This window comes from Zalophus californianus, chromosome 9 (genome assembly GCF_009762305.2).
Source record: "Zalophus californianus isolate mZalCal1 chromosome 9, mZalCal1.pri.v2, whole genome shotgun sequence".
Lineage (NCBI taxonomy): Eukaryota > Metazoa > Chordata > Mammalia > Carnivora > Otariidae > Zalophus > Zalophus californianus.
This window is the reverse complement of record NC_045603.1, coordinates 98,999,480-99,018,537: the sequence shown is the minus strand read 5'-3', so window position 1 is coordinate 99,018,537 and position 19,058 is coordinate 98,999,480. Positions and strand designations below refer to the sequence as shown.

Here is a 19,058-nt window from a genome sequence, read left to right as displayed (position 1 = left end):
TGGACTCTCAGTGTTTCTCAGTTGAGGCCCCCCGGTCATCGGGGGTGGGACTGCGGGATGGACCTCAGGATGGTGAGTACTGCTGGCCCTCCAGGCACTAAATGCCCGTAGCACCCCCCGGACACATGCTGTCATGTCGATGACCAGAAATGGCCCCCACAGTTCCAACCCCTGGAGGGCAGGGAGCTGTGGAAGAACTGCTGAAAAATACTTAAGCGGGTAAACAGAACTTTCAGGACATGCGGGGCTAGTTCCACACCCACCCACAGCTCCCCGCGCCCCAGCGCTGCGTGCGGCCCAGGGCCGGCTTACCTTCCTGTCATTCGTGTCATCCCCTGCGCTGTCGTATTCACCCTGTAAGAGAGAAAGGAGGGCTGCTGCCTAAAGCCAAGGGAATTATCAAAACCAGAGAAAGGAGTTTCTTTTCTATTCTCTGGCGTCCTCCCTTTCTCTCATTCCCCTTTTGAGGAAAGTCAAAAGCACGCCCTGGTAAGGAGCCAATATTCCGTGTTGTGAGGCGGCAACACTTGCAGTGTTTCCTGTGGACAGCTTCGCACACAAAGAGGCTCCCCTCCGATGCGTCCGCGATCAGCCTGCGCCTCCTCAGAGCAAAGGTAATGGTGGAGCGCGTGCCCAGCATACCGTCTGGAGTCACCCTGGGCCACAGCACACTCCCCCTGCCACCCGTCCACTGTCCACAAGTGGCAGCACCTAACATCATGTAGGCCCACAGCAAAGCTATCGGTGGGCAGAGACGGTCATCTGGAAATTCCTTCCGGCCCTCAGGGAGCCCCCCGCTCCGCAGCCTCATCTGGCATAACCGTGTGACACACGCGAAGGAAGTGACCAGCCAGGGAGCAATGCCACCGAGAGAGGGCATTTCATTCATGGGCCAGTTAAGTTCTTCATGAAGCGTCTTGAAGAATGTCGCTGCCCTGTTTCTAACACGACCCCCCATCAGGGAAAGCTTTACTTACAGTCCGTCTTGTTTTCTCTGCTTAACCAAACAAGAGTATAAGGAATTCTGAGAGATTTGCTTCAAATCTGTTCAAATCTATTTTAAGAAAGAGACCTGATACTATGTACTTGCCTATTAAGGATGAGGGATTTCACACCCACACAAAACGATCACGGACAAAAGATCACCATCACAAAAGGTCGTTTCGGGGTCTGACCACACCTGGGTCTTCGAGCCTCCTTCCACCGCCACCCACCCACCTTCACCACCGCCTGCTCCCTTCAAACACTCGCATGTGCCCCGTCTGCCTTCTCACACCACCTCCCAAAACCGCCGCGGGGAGCATGGGGAATGCTCGCACCCAAACCAGCTGGCCATGGGGGCAATGCCCGGAGAGACAGTTGTCTCTGAGGAGATTCCCGTCGGCCCTGAGGGGGCCACGGTCAGCCCAGGTATGTGAGCGAGCGGCGTGACCCCCTCCTGCCCCACCCGCGTGCATTCTGCTGTGTCACCTGTGGTGCGCAACCATTTGAAGACCGCGCGGAGCGCGCAGCGGAAACGATACTCACGTCATGAAGAGGGTAGGCAGCCTCGTAGATATTGTTTGCTATCAGAGAGTTAATGCCTGTGGAAGAAGGGGAGATGGAAAAGGTAACTGTAGCCCAGGGGTTTCTCGACTTAACCTCTGTCTGTCAGGAAACGTTACCCCCCACCACCTCCCAGCTGAGGTTCGCTGCGTGCTCCTCCGTCACCCCCAATCTAGAAGTTTCTGTGGAGCTTTAGTTCTTAGCACGAGAATATTTGTGCTTCCCACATACAAAGTTATGTTCCAGGATCAAATGGGCTCTCTCAAACCTCACGTGCCCCCCGTCCTCATCCCCCCCAGAACACTGCAGACTCTCTGTCACTGCCACCACCACGGCCATCAGGTGACACTACCTGTGTTCAGTGACAGCACAGGAATGACTCTACAGGTTATTATCATTAGGATCAATAAGGTTATATGTCAGAGCATCCCACGGCACAGCACTGGAACTCATCTCTGGTCCCTGTTCCTTCCCAGAGCAGTGTTTATCCCTGCCCATGGCTGGTCTGCCTAGACCATTAGCTCCCTGTGCTAGCGTGCCCCAAGGCAGTGGTTCTCAAAATGTGGTCTGGGGAACCCTGGGCATCCCCAAGACCCCTTCAGGAGGTTCACAAGGTCAAAACCAATTTTATAATATAGCACTAGGACATTATTTGCTTCTTCCCTCCTATTCTCTCATGAGTACAGAGTGGGGTTTTGTGAACAGGATGGCATCATCCCCCTGACAGTTAATGGAATGTGTGCTTGTGTATCCTTGTGCTTTAAAATTTTTCTTAGTGTTAACTTCTAATACAATAAATATTGACTGAGATAACCCACCTAAACAAAATCTAAAAAATTTTTAAAAGTGCAAAGTGGGGGTGTCTGGGTGGCTCAGTCATTAAGCGTCTGCCTTTGGCTCAGGTCGTGATCCCGGGGTCCTGGGATCGAGCCCCGCCTCGGGCTCCCTGCTCGGCGGGAAGCCTGCTTCTCCCTCTCCCACTCCCCCTGCTTGTGTCCCCTCTCTCGCTGTGTCTGTCTATGTCAAATAAATAAATAAAATCTTAAAGAAAAATAAAAGTGCAAAGGGTTCTTGAGGCCACAAAGTTTGAAAACCACACAAGAGATTGATGTTTTAATCCCAACAGTATTTCATACCACGTGCACATAGCAGACCCTACTAAATATATGCTAAATGAGTAAATGACTCTGTCCCTGTAACTCCAGTATAGTCACAACAGAGAACTTTCTGCCCAGCACAGAGGCAGTGTTGTGTACTCATTTCATTCACAGTTTTATTCAGAGACTATAAAATGGTCTGTATGTTCTAACTCAGGATAGTCTGTCCTGGGTCACTGGCTCCCATATGGGAGACATTATATCCCGCCAACCCCCAGTACCGAGGACCCTACCATGCAAGGATGCACATGTAATCATGAAGAGGGAGGAGAAGGGGTGAGCTCTGGAACATGGTGATTTCCCTTGTCTCAAACACGCTTTCTACCTTGAACCATTCTTTCCAGAGAGACTGTAGACAGTCATGAGATGAGAAGAAAGAAAATTGGTTTTAGAGGGAAACATGTATCATGTACTAATGCTAAGTAATCTGCATTTGCATGGCTCTGGATAAACAACAATGATGGTTAACAAATCTAGACAACATTTTCCACCTCCCTTCCCAAGCGATACCCCACCCACATACTCAGAGACCACAGAGGCTCTCAAACAATCCTCTCTCCTCAACGGCCTCCTCTTCCTCAAACCCTGCCCCTCTTTGCCTCGTTTCTAGGGCACAGGATGCCAGGAAGACCAGCTATGGGCCCCATGTGGAAGCAGAGGCCCTCGGGAGACTGCAGGGGGCGTTCTCAGAAGTGACCACTCTTCCAGTGATCTGAGAGCGGCAGCATCACCAAGGGGCCGGTCCTTTCCTGATTTTAAGTTTCCTCCTTAGCATGAACATAAACCATCTGAAATAACTTTGGGGGGTGGGGGGAGCAGAGGGGAGGTAAAGGGAGTGTGGATGGGGGAAGGGTGCCCGGGGGCTGAACGAGCTGCAGATCTGTCTTACTCACAAGACTACAATTTCACTTTAAGCATCATTAATCAGTTCAAGAGCCATAACCACAGCAATGCGAAGCCACCCTACAGTAATCAAAGGGAGGAGTCCTGAGTCAGGAGAGGGGGTGGGGGTGGCTCGAAGCTACAAAAGGGCTGTCGATGCAGATTGAGGCTGAAGCATCACAGGCGGGGCAAGCTCTAAACTAGACCGCACCCTGTGCACTACCCACCCCCCCAATCCCTGCACTCACACCCATGGTAGCCACAGCAGCAGCGTGTACCCTAAAGACAGTTCCCAAACTGCATGGAGAAAGTTAAACAGGTGTGGAATTCTCGGCTTTGCTGGGCGCTGAGCACAGTAGCCAAGTGTCTGACAGCAATAAGCTGACAACCTGAATTCATGGGTCCTGCTGCCAAATCCTCAGAAGGATCTCAAATCACTGGAGGTCTAAAGCTGTGTACCCTACCTCCCATCTCAAATAAAGCTTCCTGCGTACCACGTGCCTAAAACAGCTCACTTCCCTTGTAGGATGTCATCTGGCCATTGTTGTGTGTGTTCTCTGAAGGCTCACAAGGTATACATTCCCCCCCTCCGCCTCACCTGTATCTCTCATGGCACCTAGTTCACTGCTGGGAACACAGAAGAGATAATGGCTGATGAGAGCAACCAGCCCCATGGCTAAACTTATTGCAGTATCTCTTCCCATTTATCACAGGCACCCGTCTTCCTCACTCCTCCAATTTTCTATGGCAACCTCTGCTGATGAATAACCTTTAAACTCTGGTTGATTAGTCTGTTTCCTAGAGAAGAAGCCCAACAAGTGGTTCTTTGTCTTGGGGCCAATACAATTCAGGTCCTCAAACCTGAGTTATCCCAACCCAGAAAAACAGAGCCCCAAAATGCTCTAAGGGAATGTGCATCTGTCCTCCAGGGTTGTGTACCTCCTCTTTTCCATCTGGCATCATATGGGTGATCCCAATCAGCAGCTGCTGTAGAGGGAGGGAACAGCACATAAAAGGAGGAGGAACCGGGAAGGGGGAGGCAAGTTGAAAATAACTATTCATCCACAACTTCACCCAAGAATGGGAATTGCTTTGGCCTCTTGGGTCACCCACAGACTTCAGAAACCAATACCCCCAAACAAGCATGGAAATCAGTTTGAAAGAAGACGAAAACAATCAAACGGTTTTTGTTTTTAAAGCGTCTCTGCTTTGAAAACTGAAATTCTGAATTTTTTCTTTTCTTTTTCAGCAAAAATGAGCTAATTGGTTCCATCGTGCCCCATCCATCTGGCCATAATGGCAAAGCTTTCTTCTTCAGGATCACATCTAGTCTTTCCTCTCTGCTCTAGACCCAGGGAGAGAGAGCGAGACAGACCCAACCTCTATCCTACTGCCCCCAGAAGGGGAGCCAGGAAGAAGGAGAAAGCACAGAGGATATTGTCCTTTTCCTCCCCCCACAAAGAGAAGCAGGGCCTGGGCTCAAACACAGCACAGCTCACTGAGGACCATCTCACTGATCCCTACAGGCCCTTTAAGTCACTAGGTTCTTCATACCTCTTGCTCTTAGAACTATAATCCCTAAAGGAAAAAGGCTCATGCTTCTCCTCTGCCCAGCACCAACCACAGCTCTACACAGCCTGACCCAGCCAGGCCTAGCAACACGGTCCCTTGGCATCCAGAGGGTCACAGTCAAGGAACAGAGCAGGGTAGGCTCAGGAGCCAGGGCCTGTCCCTGAAAACACACACTCAGAGCACAAAACCTGAGGCCTCAAATTTAGCTTCCAAGTCATCTCTGGTTTCCTGGACACAAAGGATCAACCAAAGCACAGTTTATGGTCAGCCTCCCAAAGAGAGCCTCATTAAATCTACAAGTGCTGCTGGGTGACAGGGACTGCAGCTCGATTCCCTCCAGGCCAAACTCAAAGGAAACTTTTATCCCATGGGACAGGTACTTAGAGGAGTGGTGAACTCTTGAAAACCCATTTGGTTTTGATTCCCCCCAGAACAGGGCCCAGTCCGCCCAGCATTCAGCTTTCATCCCCATGCTCCAGCCGGACGTAAATCTAAACCAGAGGCCCCAGACGGTGCATTTAACAGAGACTATATTTACCCATCACCAAATTGTCTTGACATGTGCCTAATTACTTAAATGCCTTTAATCCTGAGCCTTTTCTTCTAACAAAATACAAACCAGTTCAGCTGGATGAATGATAAACCAGATGTTTACAACACACAACCCGGTCTGGCTTCGGTCAAAATAATTAAGACATCGTCTCCTGAGTGGGGAGGAGAGATACCCAAAGCATACATTTGTTGAAATGCTCTGACACCAAAGTGTCTATGAAAATGTAGTTCCATCAATCGGTAATTTTCTGTCCATGAAAAGGCAGCAATAACTTCCATATGAAAGAAGTAGAAAAGGTGTCTCTCTCCCTCTGACATGGTCAAGGGGGCTTGGGTTTCTCTCCACAGTGAAGTGCACTTTAAAGGCATATAGTCAATGATATTGCAATAATATTGTATGTACTTATGGTGGTGAGCACTGGTCAATGTATAGAATTACTGAATCACGATGTTGGACACCTGAAACTAATACAACACTGTACGTTAATGTTAATTATGCTTCAATTCTTAGAAAGGCGTTCCATGATAGGTTGAATTTGCAGGGCCCTGACAGTTGACCTTATATTACTTTGATTAAGTAGGCATCATGGAGCTAGGCTGAGTTTCACTGAGCCAACATCGCTCACACGCTACCACCACCATGCAGAACCCAAAGTCACAAATATATCCGGTCTCTGAACACTGTGTGTGCATTAGTCCATAATCCCTCACTTCCAGGAGTAAATAAGAGGGAAAGGATGGGTAACCCTCACAATTAAAAGTTAGACCATCCCGGGTACCTGGGTGGCTCAGTTGGTTAAGTGACTGCCTTCGGCTCAGGTCATGATCCTGGAGTCCCGGGATTGAGTCCCACATTGGGCTCCCTGCTCAGCGGGGAGTCTGCTTCTCCCTCTGACCCTCTTCCCTCTCATGCTCTCTCTCTCTCATTCTCTCGCAAATAAATAAATAAAATCCTTAAAAAATAAAAATAAAAAAAATAAAAGTTAGACCATCCCCTCTAACACCATACACAAAGATAAACTCAAAATGGATGAAAGACCTCAATGTGAGACAGGAACCCATCAAAATCCTAGAGGAGAACATAGGCAGCAACCTCTTTGACATCGGCCACAGCAACTTCTTTCAAGATACATCTCCAAAGGCAAGTGAAACAAAAGCGAAAATGAACTTTTGGGACTTCATCAAGATAAAAAGCTTCTGCACAGCAAAGGAAACAGTCAACAAAACAAAGAGGCAACCCACAGAATGGGAGAAGATATTTGCAAATGACAGTATAGACAAAGGGCTGATAACCAAGATCTATAAAGAACTTCTCAAACTCAACACCCAAAAAACAAATAATCAAGTCAAAAAATGGGCAGAACACATGAGCAGACACTTCTCCAAAGAAGACATACAAATGGCTAACAGACACATGAAAAAATGTTCATCATCATTAGCCATCAGGGGAAATTCAAATCAAAACCACACTGAGATACCACCTTACACCTATTAGAATGGCAAAAATTGACAAGGCAAGAAACAACAAATGTTGGAGAGGTTGTGGAGAAAGGGGAACCCTCTTACACTGATGGTGGGAATGCAAGTTGGTACAGCCACTTTGGAAACCAGTGTGGAGGTGCCTCAAAAAATTAAAAATAGAGCCACCCTGTGACCCAGCAATTACACTACTGGGTATTTACCCCAAAGACACAGATATAGTGAAAGGAAGGGCCACATGCACCCCAATGTTCATAGCAGCAATGTCCACAATAGCCAGACTGTGGAAAGAGCTGAGATGCCCTTCAACAGATGAATGGATAAAGAAGATGTGGTCCATATATACAATGGAATATTACTCAGCCATCAGAAAGGATGAATGCCCAACTTTTACATCAACATGGATGGGACTGGAGGAGATGATGCTAAGTGAAATAAGTCAAGCAGAGAAAGTCAGTTATCATATGGTTTCACTTATTTGTGGATCATAAGGAATAGCATGGAGGACATTAGGAGAAGGAAGGGAAAAATGAAGGGGGGAATCGGAGGGAGAGATTCCTCCGATGAGGAATGAGAGAGACTATGGACTCTGAGAAACAAACTGAGGGTTTTGGGGTGGGGGTGGGGGGATGGGTTAGCCCGGTGATGGGTATTAAGGAGGGTACATATTGCGTGGAGCACTGGGTGTTATATGAAAACAATGAATCATGGAACACTACATCAAAAACTAATGATGTACTGTATGGTGACTAACGTAACATAATAAAATAAAATAACATTTAAAAAAATAAATTAAAAAAAAGTTAGACCATTCCCAAACTCCAATCCACCCATACTTTTTGATGGTCAGCAACCCTTTCTTTGCCCTCTTATGCTTGCTTTTCTCCTCCTGCCCATCCTTCCACCAAGGGGGGGGGAGGGGAAAGGAGACAGAAAATCCAAGAGGCCCTACTGCTGGCTAGGACAAAAAGGGACTGAATGCTAAATGTCCATATGACAAATGTTAGAAAAGTACTAGCAACAATTAAGTTCTTCACAGAGATGACTTGGTTATCTTTGGGTACTTCAGAAAACCAATGGCCAAATCCCCAGAGGACAGAGCACACTGCACCATTCCATTCCCAGATGTGAGTAGGTCAAGAAGCCAGTGGCTGCCAGCCCATCGTCATCTTTATCTAACTTTAAACTTCCTAAGAATCATCTGGATAGCTTATCAAAACTGCAGCCCTTGGAGCCCTGTCCCTGAACATTCTGATTCAGCAAAGCCAGCTTGGGGTCTGGAGAGCCGAGGCTTTCAGAGGCTCACCAGGGGATTCGGATGCTGGCAGAGCGCAACCACACCTGAGCAATGTTACCCATGGCCACAGTCAAAGGAGCAATGTAGGAGTGCAATCTTTGCTCCCAATCATCCTGGCCAGCAGTCCTGAATCCTCATCTTCCCTTCCACTGTCTATTCCCATGATCTTTGAGGTCCACAAACATTGTACAACTCAAGTCCTGGCTATGGCCTGGGGACCTGCTCACCATGAATTTATAGGAAAGCCAGTCCCCTCTGTGAGCCTAGCTAGCTCTTAGGGAAAGGAGACCATGTTTGTCCTCTGAATCCAAGTCTAGGAAATGCTGGAGCTGGAATTAGAAGCTTCAACCATACTGAGGGGTCCCTCTTTATGTTACAAGAGGAGAAAGAAATGGGCCCAGAGAGGGAATGTCACTTTACCTATGGTTCTCAATTTGTTCATCCCAGAGCTGAAATGCCACCTGCTTCTCCAGCTTTGTTGGGTGTGTGCCTATCTTCCTTTGGCTCCTTCTAGATATACTCTCTCCCCTTCTCTGACGTGAATGGGCTCCCTTGCTCTCTGGCTTTCTACTGGGTTCTCAGCAGGTCAGAGGGAGATGGGACCCCCCTGACCTCCTCCCTGAACATCCACCTGCTTCTCTGCATGGGTCTCCTCTACCCAGCTCTGTCCATCCATGTTCCAATAACCTCTCTCTCACCTCATAGATCTAGAGCTAGGAACAGCTTTACTGCTGCTCATTCCAGGCATTTCCAACTCCCTGTCCACACCTTTGTAAATGGTCTCTCCATATTCCCACCTTAAATTATCCTACTTTGATTGTGTCATTTGTTCCCATTGAGACCCTGATTCTCTGGAGTGGCTCCTGTCATGTCTTCTGTATTATTTGCTCTCCTTACATCTATCTCTCTGGCCACACAGCACCTTATTGCCTCTTCTCCTCAAATGTTACCTCGTATGTAAGCCACATAACAGTGGGGATTTTTGTCTGTTGTGTCTCACTGATTCACTACTCTATTCCTTAGTTCTAGAATATGAATGACGCATAGTAGGTGCTCAATAAATACCCACTGAATAAATGAATGGATGTTACACTGGGAAGACCTCAGCTTCCACCTCTCAGAGAAACCTTTCCCTGAAAACCTCATCCATTTATTAATTTATCTTATTTTATCAACTAATTTAAAGAGCACTGAAGAAGAGCCAGAACACGTGGGTTCTAAATCTGGCTCTAAATCTCTGTTCTTGGGCAACCTATTCATCTCTCCACCCTGAAACTGGTTAACCTCTGCTGACCCTACTCTGCATGGTGGTTTCAAGGATCACATGAGAAATGAGTGTAGAAGTGCACTTGTGCAAGGGGTCCTTATTAATCTGATTACAGTAATAACTTATGTGTTCAGAGATCGCTTATCTTCTTATCTCAGTTCTCACGATAGAGAGCCCAAAAGAAAGAAAAAGTACCTAGATCTCACAAAGCCCATTCCCTAATGTTACGGACCGTAACCACAGCAGAATCCTGCAGACCCTCCCTCAATGCATTTCTCTCTCTCTTTACCCCAAATTCTCATAAGCTTGTTCTTCTGTCTCCCAGATAGCAAAGTAAAACTGAAAGAGCAGAATTCAGAGAGGGAGGTTACCAGAGTCAAAACTTCAAGATATCAGAGAGTGTGGGGCAAACAACCCTAACAATACTTGGATAATTCTTAAGGAAACATTTTAAAAACTTGTTCTTAGTGATGATCCTGAATCATCCAAAAAAGGTTACATATGGTTCTATACAGAGAATGTACCTTGATCTATCCTATATAAGAAAGCAGAGAATAGTACAAGAGATTTCAGAAAGATTTCTGTACAAATAAATGTTGCTGAGGACATCAAGAGCTAAACCACTAAATCATATTCCCCTTTCACTTTGGTTCAAGGTCAAATTTGCAGTCCAACTGCAGGAACTACAGGGCCTTATGGTTTGAATATTTGAATTCTATTTTCCCCCTAGTTTTGACATTCTATTTTAATTTGTGTTTTTCCTGGTTCTTATTTTTTAATTTATTTATATTATGCTGTTTTATTGTTTTTCTTGTAAGCCATCTCAGAAATTTTGTGGAACAAGATGGGAATATAAATAATTCCACACATGCAAGTTGTATATAGCTTCATGCTTTGCAAAAGTAGGCACTCAAATAAATGTATTTTCCACAACGAAAAAAAGTGATAATACTGAATAAATGAGAGTGTTTCTCTCATTCAATATATAATAAATGAGAATTATTATTATCTTTCATATATTTTCCATCTTCAATTCTAATCTTTCTTATTTTCGCTATCTTCTAAAATTCCCTTCGTAACTGGGTACACTGGCAAAGGGAATAAAGCTTTGTAAACTAGACACAGTAATGACCATATTAAAGGTAATTCCCGGGCTGAAGGATCAACAAAAATACCTTAGAAAACAATGCCAAGAACTGTTCTCCCTTTTTCTCTTCTTTTTATGAGGCAACAATCCTCTGGAGGAATCTAAGTCAATTCTAGCCATTTCTGTTTCTCTATAAAACCAGAGAGAAGGGCAATAAAATCAAAATTTACCCCATGGCTCAAAGGGCCATATTATCTTGAGGCCTCTGAGTGTCATTATATTCCTCAGTTTTTCTGATCTTCTAAGTAAGATGGTACATTGGCCAAAGAGCTTAGGGGGAGCTTGACTTTCCTAGACAAAAGACAAACAACTTGAAAATCAGACTCGGGGTTCTTTTCCACTGGGAATCAGAGAATTTCAGTCATATGTCCATTGTTACAAACCCAGTAATTCATTGGTAGCTACTGTTGAACTAACAGACTTTTGGGTAGGGGTTAGGGCTTCAATGTCTGGATCTGGGGGAGTTGGGGGGAGAGACACAAACAGCAAGTCCATAACAATATGTTAACTATTAAGGGGTTTGGATTTTATCTAAGCAAAATGTGGATCTATTTTACCATTTCAAGCAAACCAATGAAATGAAATGAGCTTTTTTAAAAAGCTCATACAGGCTGTATGCTATGGAATGGGTTAAAAATGGACAAAACTGGGGCTAAGAAGACCTCTTAGTGGTTGGGATAGTAAATTCGGTTAAAAAACAAAATGCAGTTGATGTAGAGCAGGATAATGGCTGTAAACAGTCAAATTGTACCTATTTCACACATGTTCACAAGATCAACCCAACAGCACTTTGTTCTAGCTTTTAGTTTGAGAAATTAAGAACCAGAGTTCACTGAAATTTGGGGTAATGGATGGGAGCTGGGCTGTCCCCCCAAAAGGAAATCTGTATTTTTTGTTTACATTGTGGTTGAGGTTCTTTCAGAGCATCTGCATGAAGATGTCAAGTGTGTAGTCAGATATTTAGTTCTGAGAATCTAGAGAAAAAAAATCATTCATCACTTGATTTATACAATGCCCACGCTTAAAGCACAAAAATCAACAACAGGGTTTTAAAATTTATTGTACAGTGAGTTGCATACTTAAGGTTTAACTTAAATTAGAATGTCACTAAGGAAGAGGCTTTATGATGTGTTAGCCTCAGTTTTCCTTCATTTTTTTCATCATTTTATAAGTGCAGGAAAACTGAGGCTAATGGACACAACACAGCCTACTAAAATCTAACTGAATTTAATGGAGACAGAACTTGAGCTCATTTCTCCATGTTTCCCCGCCAAGGTCCCTGCCAAGATCCTACCTTGGTGTTTAGGACTTCAGGTTCAATATATGTCAAAAGAAGGCAGGCTCTCCCTTACAATTCAAGAGCCTACAAAGTGGTGGCCAGATCACTATTGCTTCTATAGTAACAGACTTTCAAGACTCAACCTAATTCCACCCACAGTTCACACCTAATTTTCACTCCAAAGGGAGTGGAAATAGGATTTGAAGCAAAGAAACCCAAGTTCTAGACCCAATTCTGACAGTGATTCAGTATGTGACCTTGGACAAGTCACGTGTCCTCTCTGTCCCCATTTGTAGAATTACTGACATGCCAACTTTCCTCTAAGCTACAAAGTGAATATCAGATCATTTATCTTGATACTCAGACACATACATAGAAGTTAATTACTTCCACCTCTGTGGTCCCTCTGCACTCTGGACATGTCTCTGTAGTTGTACCTAGCAGATTATCTCATAATTATTTGTTTACATGTCTGTCTGCATGGCAAGACTAAGAGTCCCTCAAGGCTAGAAATTAGGTCAAATTCTTTTTGGCATCTCTCTGTTTCTATAACATCATTTGATACATAGAAGGTGCTCAATAAATGTTTTCTGAATGTCAAAAAAAGGAAGAAATTTCTGAAAGCTACTCAACAGCAACAAAATTCTTAAGATGTTTGATTTGAGACATCACCAAAAAAATTCAGATCCTCAAAGGAAAAAAAAAAAAACCTTCAGTGTTAAAGCAGAGGGTCCCTAATGGTCTTTCAACAACCCAGAGACTGTCTCTGAAAATAAGCTTCAGTTTTTAAGGATCTTCCAATTTACAAAACAAACTAACAGTTCTGTACTTAATCTTCTCAAAAACTCTGCAAGATAGATGTTATTATCCCCACTTGACATCAAAGGAAACTAAGTTGCAGAAAGGTTAAGCCATTTGTCCATGGACACAATTACGAGGAACTGCTGTGGGCTAACAGGCTAGGCATATTTAATTAATTCACTGAACCAAACTGATGGAGTAGAATGTGCAAGGCAGACAGCTAGGTGCACTGGGGTATCAAAGATGACTCAGACACACCTCAAGGACTTTTTGGGAGTCTAAGCCATGGACATAGCAATCAGTAAGAAAAAGACTGAGTTTGGTGGGAGAGCCAAGGAGAGGGCATTGGGAGAACCTGTGAGACAGCCATGTCTGGTCTGGGGAGGGGCACGGGGGAGGTGGGGGGAGGACATTCAGGTGAGGGGAACTGTGTGAGTAAAAACAGAGAAGACCGTGGTCAGGTCAACAGGAAGACAAGTGGGAAAGAGAGGGAATCAAGTAGAAATCGACACTTGATATATTGATTTTAAGGTTCTGATGAACATCTCATGGAAGTATCCATCTGGCAGATGGAAATGTTAGGCTGGAACTGGTGAGAAGGGGGGGAAATAGAAATATATGGTTGTCAGGGGTGCCTGGGTGGCTCAGTCAGTTAAGTGCTCTACTCTTGGTTTCAGCTCAGGTCATGATCTCAGAGTTGTGGGATCAAGCCGGCAGCTAGATTCTCTCTCTCCCTCTCCCTCTGCCCCTCCCCCACCATGCATACTCTCTCATACTCTCTCTCTCTCTCTCTCAAATAAATAAATAAATCTTTAAAAAGAAAGGAATACGTGGTTGCTAGTTGTCTGTACAGAAAGAAAGCAAGGAGGCCATGGGAATATGGAGAAGAAAACATCTAAAATCTAGGAGAAGGAAAAAGAACCAAAGAAAGTCTGGTCCATGAGGCAGAAACAGATCGGCAACAGATTAGTAGAGCAGTAGTACCTTCCTGGATAGCAACTCTCAGAAGTTGGAGGTTAGTAAAGAAGGTTTGGAAAGATGTAGGAGGTTACGAAAGATGAAGACTAAGAAAAAGGCCACGAAATGTGGAAAGTAGGAAGTCACCTATGACATCTGAGGGAGCAGGTTTGGTCCAATTGGGGATGCTGTGACATGATAAAAGGCAGATTAATGGAACTGAGGAGTGAACTGGTCAAGAAGTGAGGCAAATTCAAGAATTCTGATAGAAGCCATGAGAAAATACAAAATACATTCTAAGATCTCTTGACTCCTCTCGTTGTTCTTGCAACGAAGGACAAATGGCTGCTCCAAGGGAGGGCGTCAGTCTGTTTCATGGAATCGAGCTGGGCTAACTAGTTACCTACCTCATTTATGTCCTAGCCTCATTAGTACCATGGTCCAGACAAATAACATCACAGAGAAGACTTGACTTTTTAAAAATTGGAGTGTTACTTGTAATTCTGTAGCAAGATGAATACATGAAAGCAAACAGTCATACATATATCGCCCCCTTGAGAAGTTCTCGGCTACACTAAAAGCACTATCACTATGTAAAACCCGTTCTGCTTCCTACTTCAGTACCATTATCTTGGTACTGAGGCAGCTTATGAGTCGTCCCCCCCCCAAAAAAATCTCCAATATTAGCCATTATTATCATTAGCACTATTATTACTCTTTGGCTTGAGCGACTACATAATTCACTAGACTTGCCTCTCAATGACTTTGGATCCTTTGTAACTCAAAGCTGCCCCAAAAGCCAAAGATTTGCCTCCCCAGAGTGTATTCTGAAGGAATTTCTCTCAAAGGTTTCAAAAGCCTTTCTGAGTGATGGTAGCACCTTTAGAAAGCACTCAGCCTATGGACTGATTCCTGTGGAAAGGCCACGTGCTTGTGCTTATAAGCTCCCAGGTTTACCTCGGCCATTATGTGTGTTTTCTGCAAAGTCCACCAACATCAGTTGGCCTGCCCTCTGGGCCCCCAAATGCTGACATTCCTGCTGCAAAGACTAATATCCTCAAATTTCAAAAACAAACCGCCAGGGGAACAGATTCAGCCACATTGCTGTGACAAGAATGCTGAACTCAGGAGCTGCACGTTTGGACTAATGTGTGGCCTCGGACAAGTCACTCACCCGGTGGGAGTCCAGCTCCTTCAAACATAAAGGAGGAGCCTGCACTAAAGGGCCTGAGGTGCCTTTCTTCTTAAAAAGGAAATAAGTAAATAAACAACACCTGCCACGTTTGGGTGATTATTAAAAACTTTCAGAGACCGTGGAGACAGGGATGAAGGTCTGGGAGAAGTTACCACAACATGAGGAGCACCCCGCCCCCAAAAGATGGGGCCCTGCTCCTGGAGAGCAAGCAGGACTTGTGGCCCTGAGTGAAAGCAGCCTCCCCTCCTCTGGGGCGGGGGGGCATTTGTTTTGTTCTCTGCTGCCCGACACCGCCCCCCACAGGGAGCCGCTGAAAGGAGAGCTCTGGCCCCCTGGGCAGGCCATCAGCACCAGCAGGCCCAGGGGCAGGGGAGGGGGTCCTTACCCATGGTGTTGTTGGCTCGAGAACAAGCTGTGCGCTTCAGGATCTCGTGCACCTAAAACAGACAACAGCAGGGCTGTGAGCACCGTGACCATGTGTGTCACCACACGAGGGGGCGGGCGGTGGACCAGGCAGCTGGACCCTCTTCCAGGGAGGGGGAAGCCAAGCATGTGCCAAGCTCATGCCCGGACTGTCAAACCCATTCAAACTTGAGTGCTTTGAGGAAACAAAGAATCTAAGCCCCTCACACATACTCCCCCCTGAAAAAATAAAGAAAGGCTATACATTGACTGCAGTTACAGGAGGTAAGGAAAACACAGCAGGGAGCCCAGACCCACATGCCTCTGGAGGGCTAGGGAGCAAGTGCCTGGGCCAGACTGTCTGGGAAGAGGAAGAGGAGACTCTCCTTTCCACCAGCCCTGAGACGTGCCACACTGGGGAAAGCACAGGACAAGGGGGCCACCTACTCGGCTTCCAGTGCTGGCTCCTAGCCAAGGGGTCCTGAGCAAGCTCTCCTTGGACCCTGATGGTCCACGGCCTTCTCTGTAATGGAGCTGACTCACAGAGCTGCTTCAAGAAACCATGAACGTGCTTTGTAAACTAAAAAAGGGCCACCTACACCTTACTCATTGTTAGTACTATTTCTCTGGTTTTTCCCTGAGTCCTCATCTTGTCTCCGCAGTCAGACACTTCAAGACTCCGTGGCTCGGAGCACTTCCGGGGCACAGGGCAGGCTGCCAGCTCAATGGCCGCTGCATGCCTAAACCAGCCGACAAAGCCCTGGACGTGGGGCTTGCAGGGGACTCTCTCTCACCTGTGAGGAGGGCTGCTGAGTCCGCCCTGCTGAGGAGACAGGGACACAGGTAAACCTGCTGACCCACTAGTGCCCTCCAACGAGTCCCAAGCCTGTGCCAGGCTATAAAGAGATGCCCAGCAAGGCAGTCTGCTCTGGGACAAATAGCTGGGGTGCTTAGACACCCCCAAGGAAGGGGCACGGGGATGATGTTTACAGACGTGAACACGGTCCTCAAACAGAAGTCCGGGGCAGAGTAGACACCAAAGACAAAATTCTAAGGCTCTTTTCTGCCCCTTCTCACTAGCTGGGGTGGACTGCAGAAAGGGAAAAGCTTCTAGAACAAGAGCTGAATGAGAGAAGTGTGTTCCTCCATCATCATTCACACTCCGATCTTCCAGCCACAGACCTAGAGGGAGTGGGAAATAACTTCCAGCAGTATCGGGCCCAAGAACATTTAATTCACTTATAATACTGTGCAGTAATTCAACAGCAATAATAATTAGGAACAGCGTTTATATGGCATTGTACTATTTTACAAGTACTTTCCAATTATTTGGTAATCTCCACAACACCCTGTAACTCCCCGATAGACAGGAGACCCAAGCTACAGGGAGATTTCAACGGCTTGTAATAGCATCAGCCAAATAAAATGGGAAGTTGATGCCTTTTTCCATAGGGTCATAAAAGAAATGATGTGCCCATTTTAAACCTTCCTAAACACAAGCCTAAGGGACCTGAGGTGTTTCCTTGCCCAACCTGCAAGCAAAGAGTGAAGGCCATGTAACTCAATGTACCCTGCAATTGTTCTGTAGCTTCCTCTAATCACCTGGCCTTTATTCTTCTTACCACTGTTCTGACTTGGAAGTCCTTCTGGATACCTAATTCTCACTCCTCCTCTGTGGAAACTGAAGTTCTTCCCTAGGAATCAATGGAAACACACTGCCATGTTCCCACTGTGGCATGAGTAAGTGTGCAGCATTTTCTGGGCCCCCCTTTTGCTCCTCTGTCCTTAGGCTGAGTGCTCTCTAGGCAGAGAGAATGAAGGGATCAGTGAAGGGAGACAGGCCACAGCTCAGACAGGGGCCACAAGGGCACAGGCCATATACAGATTTTCATTAGAATCAATCATCCTGCAAAATTCAAAACCTTGATTTCAAAAGGCCACAAAAAAAAAAAAAAATAGTAGAACAGCTAGAGTCATGAATTTTGGCTTTCTACTGAATGGGCTGGTAATTTTATTCTTGGACAAACTGGCTAGTTCCAGCATTCCCTGGGATACAGATGCACAAGACTCCTTGAGGGGAAAAGAAACACAGTAGCCCAGCAATGGGTCCTCATTCAGACACTAATGATCTGTATGAATGTTTTTTAGTCCATTGCTTCTCAGAGCCTCAGTTTCCCCAACTGTAAAGCAAGGGTGGGGGGATCGCCTGATTAGCTGAAATCCCCCACCAGCTGTCACATTTCCTGTTTTTGTGATTCCAAGACGGGCCCTGGTGGAGATCCTAAAGAGAAGGCCCTTCTCTCAACCTGTAAGTGAGGGCAGTTATTTGCTATGCCCTTTGCAAGGAAGATGGAGAAGCTCCTGTACATGCCTCTCGGTTGCTAGGCAACCCCAAGCAAACGACACCAGGAGGTAGCAGGGAGAGCAGGAGAACCCCTGCCACACTGGGTGCTCAGCCTTCCCCTCACTTCCACAGCCTGCCACCCCCGGGTGACCTGCATACTTACAATGCGGCTACGGGTGGCATTATCAAAGAAGGTGTCCTTGTCCTGGATGTTGTACCTGGAGACACCAAGAAAACAGAAGGTCGACTCATTTCATGACCTTGGTCCTGAGACCACTGTCACCCCAGGCCCAGAGCAAATCTTCAGAAGGCAACACAGCAAGATGTGTAAGACGCACACACTCGCACATGCTCACGCACACAGTGTTCATCATTTTTCTTGACCCGGTAATTCTGAGAGCTTGTCACAGAAATGTATCCTAGGAAATATAAGTTCAGTAGAAGAAAGAAGCTCCATACATATAAATGTTCATTACAAAGTCACTTATAATAAGGATTATGGACATAAACTGTAATTCCAAAATCGATAGGATGGATGATCATGCAGTCATTGAAAATTATCAACAGGAGAAATTCATAAATAGGAAATTCTAGACTGTGATGCAAAATATTATACTATGAGATGTTTTACACATAAAAGTATGTAGAAAGGATTCCTATGCACGAACAAAGACAGTAAAAAATACAACCACCACCCAAAAGAGTAAAGTTTCCAGGTGCTGGGATGGTAACTCTTTGTTTTTCGAACTTTCATTTAATGTTGTCACTATTGTCCCATCAATTAGCTACCAAACTCCTAATTATGCAAGGCCTGTATCTGTTCTAAACTTCAAACTGTGACCTTTCACTAAAAAGAACATTTGCCTAGAGCTGACTGTGCTTCAAGCCCTGAGCCCCCAGATGCCTGGAATATGCCCCTAGCCCCCCTCCCCCTCCCTGGAGCCCAGTCACATGGGGGGGGGGTGTCTTCTAGCAAAAGATGAAGAGCAGAGCATGGTAGTCTGTAGACCACTGCTAGGAAAACTCAGAGGATGGAGAGCATCTTTGGGGTAGGAAGAACAGAAGATTCTTCCAGATGGAGGTGTTTAGGAACTGGATTTGAAGGGTCCCAGGCACCAAACGAATGGGAGACACATGCGTGGGGCAGCGCAGATACCAGCACTGGCATGAAGGCAGGCCCAG

At 45.9% G+C, this 19,058-nt stretch overlaps 1 protein-coding gene across 1 annotated transcript in view; it reads right to left on the bottom strand.

Annotated features, from left to right (window-relative positions):
- The window catches only part of ANO2 (anoctamin 2), a 378,292-nt gene that overhangs the window by 254,144 nt on the left and 105,090 nt on the right, over positions 1-19,058 (bottom strand). The window contains exons 6-9 of the mRNA XM_027593890.2: positions 18,040-18,094; positions 15,516-15,567; positions 1,528-1,583; positions 313-354 (exon numbers count right to left, since the gene is read on the bottom strand). Coding sequence (XP_027449691.1) covers positions 313-354; positions 1,528-1,583; positions 15,516-15,567; positions 18,040-18,094 — 205 coding nt within the window. The remainder of the gene's footprint in view (positions 1-312; positions 355-1,527; positions 1,584-15,515; positions 15,568-18,039; positions 18,095-19,058) is intronic.